This window comes from Palaemon carinicauda, chromosome 9, assembly GCF_036898095.1.
Source record: "Palaemon carinicauda isolate YSFRI2023 chromosome 9, ASM3689809v2, whole genome shotgun sequence".
NCBI classification, from domain to species: domain Eukaryota; kingdom Metazoa; phylum Arthropoda; class Malacostraca; order Decapoda; family Palaemonidae; genus Palaemon; species Palaemon carinicauda.
Genome location: NC_090733.1, coordinates 146,055,500 through 146,067,246, shown reverse-complemented (window position 1 = coordinate 146,067,246; position 11,747 = coordinate 146,055,500). Strand labels below are relative to the sequence as shown.

Here is an 11,747-nt window from a genome sequence, read left to right as displayed (position 1 = left end):
TATTATTATTATTATTATTATTATTATTATTATTATTATTATTATTATTATCATTGATGATGATGTTTCAAGAAAAGTGGTCCTGCCGAATTGTACTGGAAAAGTAAAGAAATATTAACGCTTGAACTCACTGGCATTGGATCTTGAAGTTACGGTATAAATCCCTTTCAACTGTCATAAATTTCAAGTAAAATGGTATCATGCGTATAATCATAATATCAATAAGCGTTAAGAAAATATGACCTACAGAGTAATATAGTAAATATACCAATGAGTAAAATGTCCCTTTAACATAAAATCTGTAAATCCATTAAAGGATTTGATATTTAAGCCCCATTGACCTACATTCCACAATCCCGCCTTCCTCTTCTCTACTCCCCGGGTCAAAGTTATCTTTCCTCGGGAAAAATTGCCAGAAGGGAATACTTTCCTCACGAAGAGTAAGAATTGCAATTTCCACCTTAAGAGACACGCCTGTCCATCAGCGTGACATTTCTTAGACGCGGCTATAAAAGCCATTGAGACAGACTTGGCTCATTGCGTTTTACTTTTTAGGATGAAAACTTTGTCTTCGGAGATCTTTAACCCCGAAAGGTCAGTGACCTGGGGTTGTTCGTTCCCGGAGATTAGGGCGTTTCTAATGTCTGCATTTTGTGTAGACTACTTTATTTGATCTATTCAATAATTTCTTGTATTTAATGGTTAGATACATTCTCGTATATTTTAATTTCTTGTATTTAATGGTTAGATACATTCTCATATAATATTTTTATGTTTTCCCTTGGTAAAATCTTTCCATAACGCTATCTCATAACTAAGGTGCATATCGACAATCCACGCATTTCTTTCTTTCTTTTTTCCGCGAACCCAAGAGGCTGGCTAAGAAATGCTCCCCCGCACTGGCTGAGTTTATTAACCTTATCGTCTTGGTGCATTAAACCTTAATGGACCCCCCAAAAAAAATCTTCTTGATTATTATATCTTGACCGAAGTCATGAGAACTGTTGTACTGGTGTTTTATGAAAGTCATTATAAATCTTCTCTTCGCTATAATCAAGAACTTATGAGATTGGTGCAACTTCAGTCGTACCCGTGTGATCAATACGGCCACGATTGTGTGTGTGTGTGTGTGTGTGTGTGTATGTGTGTGCTGCTTAGAGCGTAGTTTCTCTCTCTCTCTCTCTCTCTCTCTCTCTCTCTCTCTCTCTCTCTCTCTCTCTCTCTCTCTCTCTCTCTCTCTCTCTCTCTCTCTCTCTCTCCTTGCAAAATATCTGGGATTTTATGTGGCATTGATTCCAGATATTGGAGTTTTATGAAAGTTCATTTGGTCTGCAAACACATCATTCTCTTAGCCATATTGCTTTTTTTAATAGCTTCGCTGTAACTAACAAAAGCCTGGGGGATTGCGTCATTTTTTTTATTCGTCCTCAGTCTAAGTTTTAGCTACTAATTATTGTCTTGAGAATAGATTTGCAAGTAGATCTGGTACCCTAGCATCGTTATAGTTATTTCTATTTTTTAATATTAATAAATTTATTATGTAAATTATTGCTTAAAATGTAATTGGTGTTTGAAAAACAAGACAGCAATGAGTGATTCATTTCAAGCTTTAAATTTGTCACGATTTTTTTTTTTTTTAAAGGAGAACAAAAAGTTTATTGAAATCAGCTGCATGAACCTCTTATCTAAAGCTTGTGAGTTAATAACTCCTTTGGTAATTATGAGGGGCATTTGCCATGTGGCATACCCTCTCCAAGTCTATTCAAAGACCCATACTTTTTTTTTTTTTCTAAAGGATGTGCTATTTGAATACCAGCAAAATATAATGCTATTAATCTTCATGGTTAGTTATGTTCTTTAGCAGGATACTTCGAGAACCAGTGGACAATTTTTTTTATATGGTTATTTATATATATATATATATATATATATATACATATATATATATATATATATATATATACATTTATATATATTTATATATATTTATATATATATTTATATATATATATATACATAAGAAGACTTAGCTCACAGTCGAGGGATGTTTTATTATAACTTAAGTTTTATTTGAACCATTTTCATAATTTATCATCTGCAGTCAGTGCATTCATGATTCTGAACTTTACATTCAAAAACATTTTACCCTTTACTACGGCTTCCTGCTAACTGTGAAGGGCATGTGTTTGCTTATATAACAATAAAGGATTAAAGTCATTTATCTATATTATTTGTTTGGTTCACTAAAACCAATTTACATACCAATCAAAATATGTGAAGAAAAGAACATTTTTTAAAAATATTTTTAGCTTCTTTCTCTTTATTAAAACATTCTATCATACTTTATTATCTCTGTCCCCCTGTAAACAATTAGAACATCCAATGTTTTCAGTTCATCTGGCTTCATCGAACTTTTTATCACGTTCATTTCTCATATTTTCTCTTTTCGGAGTTATTGCTGGCAGTCCACCGCAATTCATGTACAGTATGTATTATTAACGGACTTTGCAACATCCTTTCGTTAAATCCTGAGTGTGGCTAAAGATCACCTCTGTAATATCTTGCTGTCCAACCTCTTTAACATTTTTAAAACTTAGTCCTTGGTGTTGGGGACTCCCCCAGTTGTATATGGGTTCTGAGTAGCTTTCCAGACCCCATTAACAAGCATTGTGACTCATATTCATAAATTAAAATAAAATTGAATCCGTATTTTGTCAACACATTCGGCATCAATTATTTTACTTTAGATTTGCAATAACATCTAGATCTAGATTTTACTTCATCACACTTGCTTCGAATCCCGTTGGATAATTGCCAAGTTTCCTCTCTTTCTCTCTCCCAGGAACTCTTATCTTGTCTTTACGTTTTACCTTCCTCCGTTTGCAATATATTTTCAAATCGCTTTAACCATTGGCAATACTATTCTCCCCCCATCGTTCATGTTGTTACGCCGTTAACGTAATTTGTTTTTATAGATTGTCGTAACATTTAGGGAAATCAATTCACATGCCCGTTTGAAACTCGGAAATTTGTATAAACTGAACAGTGCTACTTACCAACAATAGCCCCCCCCCCCCCCCCCCCCCCCCTTGAACTTTCGCCTTCGTCATCAGCTTTGTCGTTTGCCCAGAAGTAAATTAGACAAGCAAGGAGAGCTCTCATACGTGACAGGAAAACATTAATTGTACGTCATTCATTCTCGTTTACATAGTTACTACATGGTCTATAGAATACTCTTAGCAGATTACACTCTTTATTCAGTACCTTTTGACCTTCACTCACATGCAAGAGTCAGATATTTTCGTTGCCTTTTATATTTTTACTATAATTCCTGATCATAGAGCTATGACAATCTAATATTTTCTTATGTGTAATAGTTTTCATATCTGCTGTGATAATTTCTTGACGCTATGGATAGTGAAGTTTTGCCTGTTGTGTTGTTCTAAAAGGACATTATATGTTGAAAGATATTTTTATGATGGGGGAAATTACAGACAAAAAATATGTACCTGGCAATGTTAGGTCCATTCTCTCACTTGTGATTTTGGACTTTGGTTTTTCTCTCATGTTCCTTCATTTCATGGTTACTCATTCTCTATAGTTTGATCCTTGATTTATGACCATTTATTGTTTGCTGTAAAACTCGTCTGTCATATGAATATACAGTCAAACTCAACCCACACAACTTCTCTAACGCAGGAGGAAGAAATGAGTTGACTGCGAAACTCCAATTGGTAGATATTGATCGACCGAAGTGAAAGGGCAGCATCCCGTACGTTACTCTCCTGCACGTTTGAACGCTGCATATGAGATATGCTGTCGTTCTCTAATCTATAGATTGGGGCATGTCAGGCATGTTTGATTTCGTTTATTCCTCGATTAAACGGAAGAAATAAAGCTGTAAAGCCTGATGATCTTACCTACACCAATTAATATATATATATATATATATATATATATATATATATATGAAATGTATATATATATATATATATATATATATATATATATATATATATATATATATATATATATAATGTATATATATGTGTATGTATATATACATATGTATATATATATGTATATATAATGTGTGTATATATATATATATATATTATATATATATATATATATATATATATATATATATATATATATATATATATATGTATGTATGTGTGTGTGTATGTACTGTATATGATTTATATATATGTGTTTATATATATATTTTTATATATATATATATATATATATATATATATATAAATGAATGGGATTCAGATCGTTTATATTATTATTTGAAAATGACTTAGATATAATCCAAGTTAAAAAAAAAAAAGAATGTAATATGAACTTGAAAAGAAATAAAGCAAAAGGCTTGAATAAACTCTACGGAGTTTGCTACCCGTGTTTTACTAAGAATAGCTCGGGAATTACTATGATTTATTATCATTGACCTCAGCTGCAGCCCCAGATGTTATAAGCCCAAGAGTAACAATATGTAAAGAAGCATAGCAAGGAGAAAATAATAACAGAATAAATAGATAATACTAAGTTATGGATGTTCGTAATAGCATTTTGCGGTAGTTTAACCTACCGAAGTTTCAACGATTCTACTTCAGGACTAGGCAGACCTTTCTGTAATTTAACCAGTATGTTATAAATATTCTTTGTGTCTAGGAAACGTAGTTGGTGTCTATTATAGGCTTTAGCTGATTTTAATTAACCAGCTGTCTTTAGAAATATTACTTGTATCAAATGTCTTTTAAAGTTATGAATGGAAAATGTTCCTCTTTAGAGTTGAAGGTAATGATTTTACATAAGAATTTTCGTGTTACGTTTCTGGTTGTTTTTTAAAATAAAATTCCAATGAGAAACAGTTTCCTGTTAAGCAATTTTTAACTCTAGTTTCCAGGAATATTTTACTTATTTCATAGTGGAAATTTAATGACTTTTCATTGATAATGTAATGTAAATTACATTTACCTATCAGCACTGCTATTTCCAGCGTTCAATTTCCTTGGGAATTTCTAAGAAATAGAGTCGTAAAATACCGTTGTAAGAAAAACATTTATGTTAACGCAAATGTCACACACACACACACACACACCCACACACCGTGTCATTACAGCTAAATTAATTGCTTTCCCACGATGAATAGTGTGGTCACCAAGACCTTAACTTTTCTGTACATATCTCTCACTTATACAATATTTCCTGTACCTATCAACATTCATATGAAGAACTGTCCAATGACTGCCCAATACCTACGACTCATTTCGACTGCTTTTCTTGCAGGTTGCAAAGAGCTGGCTATGGAGTGTTACCGTCGTGGGATCTCGGAGCTGGAGTCTGGGATTTCTGTCGACTGCACTGGTCGGGGAGAGGCGTACGAAAGGGCTCAGAGATTGCAAGACAAGATGAGGACAAACCTCATCATGGCCAAAGAGAGATTGGACATGCTAGGTATGTCGTTGTGGCGTTTGGTGTAATGTGTGTGACATGTTATATTTGTTGATTACTTGTTTAGATCAGTTAATTTCGATTTGTTAATGATGTAGGGAAATTATAGAATGTATGGTTATATTCTTTATGTTTATGCTCATGGCTTGGTACACGATTGCCATAAAAATTTCATTTGGCTTTTATTTACGTAAATATACGTTTATTTATTTTTATCTTAAACATTGCATAGTCTTCATTATATTGATCTTTAGAAATTTTTTTATTGAATTTCAGAATTATAGCCATTTTTCACTGGATTTTGTTTGTATGTCTTTTGTGTTATATAATTTATTTGAATTATTGTTCGTGTTCATTAGTTTGTTTCTTTTTATCTAGAATTTCTTTCTGAATTATTTTGATAAATATTGTCACAGTTTATATTTTAAAAATCCTTTTTAAGTAAGATTAAGAACTTATGCGTAGAGAGTATTTCCCTTTATTGCATGCTCTTAAGTATCTTATCTTAAAAAATTCTCATTTTTTTTGCCTATATATGCACTTTTGTTTCCATATCTTTACTTGTGTGCTCATGGTAAAATATATCTACTTAAAAATGATTTGAATTTGTATCAGTACTAAAATGGCATTTAGTTTACTAATTTATGGCAGTTTTTAATAAACAATGAAAGTGAAGCTGAATTTGAAAATGCAATTAACCAGCAATTTATCTGTAACGTTATGATTGGTATATGATTCATCATTTCCTGTTTGACTTGTTAAAATCAATTGACTTTCTCAATTCATTATTGCTGGCATGGACCAAAATTGGGTCATTACTTTTTTCTAAATCCATTTTTTTAAGCTCAGGAAAATAAGATAAATAATTTTTATAATTGCTTTAATGTAATAAAGAAGTATTGTTGATATGCTTCTAATAGCAAGGATAATAGCTCAAGTTGTCCTTTATTGTAATTTAATTACTGTATCTCCAATTAACTAAATGTTATATATATGTAAGTTGATGTTTTCTTGTGAAGCCAACTTAAAGAAAATGGAATGCCTTTTTATAGTAAAAGAAAGTTTTAATGTATTGGCCCCAATTTTTTTCATCTCATAACATTAAAAATTTTGCTGTGATGTTGAAAAGTAGAGATATTTTACTGTTAATTTTCCTCATTAAAGCATTGATCTTTTGAGTAGGATTTTTTAATTTTTTAAACATTTCTTTTAGAATATAACAATTATGCTTATTTTGAAGTAGTGAAGCCATAATTATGTTTCATTTGGCAGATTTTGTAAGTTTATTTTATATCTTTTAACTCCCTATTTTCTTCTGTCAGTTGACTTATGCATGAGACACGAGTGTTATTGTTTTCTAGATTCGTTGGTTCACCTGCAGCAGCTGGAGTTGGATGTGCCTCTCCTCACAACCCTCACTCCCCCAGTCACTCCTGCTCCCCGCCATACCCATGCCCCTACTCGATACATTGGGGGTGCTAAGGCAACCAACACCCCAAGTCACAAGGTGAACACAAATCATACCCCTCCTCACATAAACAAGCCTCGTGCCCGCGTAGCACCTCAGGTCATGAGTCTTACAGATTCAGGGCGAACCTCTGCTGATCGACGAAATGGTTCCACTCAGCCCAGTAAAGCTTCTGAAGGTAGCGCACTTCTTTGTTTATAGAGTATGCTGTTATTTTCCTCCCAATTTACTTACTGAAATTACTCTTAACTGTGGGTTAACCCTCTCTTTATCTTCAGTTTAGGATTTCCTACTGAAAAATTGGTTTATAGTGGTTGCAACTAATAACTCTGTTAAAATTTTGATTTTAGTGATTACTGAAATAGTGAGATTTGTGTCATAGTACATAATTAAAGGATGATTAACCGTCTTTAAGGGTTTGAAGTCTTTAATATTAAATATAGAAATGAAACTGCAAGTTGAAGAAATTAATTTTACTATTAATGATTTCTTTTACAATATAATGTAGTAACAGTTGAGATCTAGATTAGTTTATTTTGCTTCAGCGTTAACATTAGGCTCCTTAGCCTTGATTACTTTGCACTTGGGATGTTAGCACTGTAAATTATTTATGAAAACTCAGCATTGCTCTTTTGAATAGACACATGCTTAAGCTTAGCCTTCAGATGCATGGTTCAAGGATTGATATTTTATTTGATTGGTTGGGATGTTGCTTGCAAAATAAGGTACACATTACAGATATGTAACAAAGGTTAGAACTTGTGCTGCCTATGGGCACTAGATGGCACCTGAATAACTTAGTGGCAAGCTTAAATGTGATAGCTGTTTTAATGAAGACAGTTTTTAAAGTGGTCAAGTGCAAATGAATTGGAAAGTTGTGTGTACCATCTTATAAAATCAACCTAAAACCTACATGTAGAATTTTTTGGGTACTTTTAAAAGTTTCCTGGATATTAATTAATAGTTACAGACTTGGGCATGCATGGGTTCCATTGACTATAATGAAATAAAGAATAGCAATTGTAGAAAATGAATATAATTTCTTTTTTTTAGATATGTCTTTAGATATCATTGTGGAACCATTAGATATTCAAGTGAGTTAGGAATGGAGATATTTTATGAAAAATCCTATGAATATTTTTTTCTTATGTTTTCTCAGACTACTGTACCAAATAGATATGATTTCACGACTCTTTCTTCCTCCTTACAAATCTCATGGTTTTTCTGGGGATGGAGTTACTGTACACAAAAGTACAGCTCTCTTAACATGATTTTTATTTTTCCAAGCATTATACTAACAAATACTCTGTAGAATTTTAACCTACAGTAGATTATGAATTTACTAATGGTTGCCTCCATACAGATGGTTTGTTGATGGGCATGTAATTTTGATTTAGAAGAGCCCTCAGAGTTTGCATTTGGCACCCCCTGGGCACTTTTCCTTTCCATGAGGCTCCTGACATCCTTATAGCATTGCCTGGCTCTATCCTTTGATACCAATAACCCCCTTTTCAGTGACCAGCTGCCAAGTTTTGACCACTGACCTTTACATAGGCACAAGTGGATTTTTTTTACATTTGTATGTCCAGTACTTTATGTATACGTGTACTATACTGTATAAGCAAATGCTTTTGTCTTTATATTTTTGTTTTTGTAATGTTATTATTGTTACTTTAGTTTTTAGGTGCTTTTTCAAATTAGGATTTTAGAAGCAATTTTTTGTTTTTTAAGATTTTAGATGCTATTGTTTCAAGGCTTAATCTGTTTCTCTCTTTTTTACACTTCTTTTCTAATGTAATCTTTTCTTTCATTAATATTGCGTGCTCTCCATTTTATTTTGCTTGTTTTGATTTTTAAATCTAAGAAATAAAGCCTTTTGATGACATCTATGCAGGTCCAGTAATATGACTCCTTGATATCAAGTCGATTTATAATATAAAATACACAACACTAATTCTGTATGGTAGAGATTTTACTTGCATTAGCATAAATTCAGCTTTTTACTTGAGAAAAGTAGTGATAAATAAGCTAGTCATGTATATACAGTATATTTTTCAGCCAATTCTGTGTTTAGAATCTTATTCATTATTACACTATACACATCCACAGTGGGTCCAGCAAACTAGAAAATACTTTTCATAACAAATCGTAGTTGTAATAAAAATTGTGAAAATTTCAGTATTTCAAAAGGTTAAAGGATGTTGGAATTTTTAATAAACAGAGCGAAAAGACTATAAGCAAGTTATTTGGTAGAAGAAACTATTGCACTAGCTGAAAAGTCACTGTGAGAATCTAATAATGCCAGCATGTAGAGCTGTATAGTATAAATTGCTGGGACAAGAAGCTGTACGAGAAATGGAAAGTGTTCCACTTTCAAACAGCACAATAACATATACGTATAGGTGAAAAGTTACATGGCAATAAAGAGGCTTTGTGTGATTAATTGAAAGAACAGCAGCTCTCCTATCCAAATTGACTCTACAGAAACTATTACTAAACATCACATTGTAGTTTATACAAGATTGGCTGTTGAGAATGAAATAGAAATCTACTTTTATTGTCAGATGCTTTGATCAACTGAACAAGTTATTGCAAGTTCATCAAGATCATGTATTAACTTCAAGTAATGAATTTTTGTTTAAAAGAAGATTAAATTGAGAAATGTTTCAGAAAGAAACTTTGAGATTTTTCCATCTATTGCAGCAGGCTAAAAGCAAAAAAGGTTATTCCCAAAATTATGTATTATTTTCTTACAAATTTTGTTTTTAGAGGAAAATTAAAGGTATAAAAAATGATAGGATTATTTTTATGTAGGAGTTCTCTTAACCTGATAACTAATTCAAGGGTTCCACAATGGTAAAACTGTTAATAAAATAGATCTAGATTATAGTTGAGTTTATTGTTTCTAAGGAAAGTTTTTCAGTGTGGATGAGTTATCCAGAATTGTAAATAAAAAAATTTGCGCTGTAGTTTTAGTAGGATAATATTCCTATGGTTTTTCTACTAAAGTAGTTATTAGAATACCCTACTTACATGCTTTTGTGCAGAGGTGTGTCAAAACAATTCAGGAAAAATATGAGGTATGATCATAGAGAGGAAGTGAAGTGATTGGAAAATTGTAGGGTAGAGTGTTAATTGATAGGATTAAGGATATAACAGAGTATACAATCTTAGAAGAAGCACAGGGTGGTTTTAGAAGAGGTAGGGGATGTAGGGATCAGAGTCTTAGTTAGGCAGATATGTAAGAAATATTTAGCAAAAGGTAAGGAGGTGTATGTTGCATTTATGGATATGGAGAAAGCTTATGATAGAGTTGATAGGGAATTGGCGTAGAATATGATGAGGTTATATGGCATTCGTGGAAGGTTGTTGCAAGCAGTGAAGAGTTTATATTTATGCAGTAAAGCCTATGTTAGTAAAGGAAATGAAGTGAGAGAGTGATTTCCAGTGAGAGTGCGGCTGAGACAGTGATGTGTGTTGTCGCCGGGGTTGTTCAATGTGTTTGTTGATGGAGTTGTGAGAGAAGTGATTGGTCGAGGGTTTAAGCCTTGGTAGGTAGAATGATCATAGCCAATCAGTAGGTATGCTTTTTAAGGTAAATGTTATAGAAATCAAGGGAACTTTTCTATCCAGTAATCCCCAAATTTGTTTCTTTTGTTTTTAAGTACATGCTAAATTGAAGTCTAATTGTACGTATGTGACTATGAAGAATCTGTCATCATATGAGGTATATTATGTTTAACTGTTTATTAAGTAACTCTTGAGACTGCAGTACTCACTTATTATTGCATTGGTGGAATTTGCACCATTAAAACATAATTGGATATTGCCTTAAGTGCCCTTCACGCAAAGCAGTGTAGTCATTATTAAGGGTCTTTGCAGCACCTTCCTTTCATCCTCTTATTTTACTTTTGTTCCCAATTCCTTTCTTCCACATGCAGATTCCCCTTTTTTCAACTTGGCTTCAAACTGTTATATTATTCCCCCACTACTTGGTTCATGGCACTAAATGGGCTCTCTTATTCCAGGACCAGGTGATATTGCCCGATAAATAGATCAAATATATGAATAGTTTGAAATAATCCTCATAGAGGGTATTATTTTTATCATCATCCTGTTTGATAGTGGAATATGCAGTAGCTTTACTGGGAAAACTTGCAAAAGAAAGAGATCTCGGCTGCTAAACAGCCTTTTTTATTAAGATTTACATAATCTGGCATTGCTGTACATATTAAAGTAGGCATGATTTATATCACAATCCTTTTATAAGAGCAGTGATCCATTGTACGTGTACAGTATTTGTAACGGTTCCTAACCATCATAATACAAGCATTGATAATTTAATTTTGGCATTTTGAAAGAAGCTGTAGATGTAATTCTTTCATCTACATTAAATTTTCAAATAAAGGATTTTACTTAAAAGGGGTAATTCTATAGTTTATATAAAAAATAGGCCTATATCTGCCAAGAGTTTTCATCTGGTGAAAGATTTTTTTATACTTTGAACTACAGAGGAACAAATGGATTACTTCATGTATTACTTCTTGTATCCATGGCATGTAACATGTCCCAATGTATCCAAAGTTATTGATTGAATTGTAAATTGCACAAATTAAAAGGAAAATATTTTTAAATTCCTATATAAAACTTCTAACTCATCCTAAACCAAGTGATGTAAAGATAAGTAGTTAAGGGCTATTATTAGTTCAGAGTACAAATTAACCAACTGGTAATTGCACTCTTAAAGTCACTAAGGTACACTTACATACACATCTGTTTAAGCAGCCAACTCCAGGTCAGTATAGTTCTAGTAATG

The 11,747-nt window shown here is 32.4% G+C and overlaps 2 protein-coding genes across 4 annotated transcripts in view; one reads left to right on the top strand and one right to left on the bottom strand.

Moving 5' to 3' along the window:
• Positions 1-11,747, bottom strand: part of LOC137647237 (spastin-like) — a 197,256-nt gene that overhangs the window by 40,953 nt on the left and 144,556 nt on the right. The gene's annotated exons all lie outside the window — the stretch shown is intronic.
• Positions 5,300-11,747, top strand: part of LOC137647239 (spastin-like) — a 33,989-nt gene continuing 27,541 nt past the window's right edge. Inside the window, exons 1-2 of one of the 2 annotated variants that reach the window (XM_068380619.1) lie at positions 5,300-5,466; positions 6,825-7,109. In XM_068380619.1, coding sequence (XP_068236720.1) covers positions 5,316-5,466; positions 6,825-7,109 — 436 coding nt within the window. In that variant the 5' untranslated portion in view covers positions 5,300-5,315. The remainder of the gene's footprint in view (positions 5,467-6,824; positions 7,110-11,747) is intronic. The other variant, XM_068380620.1, reaches the window with a different exon arrangement.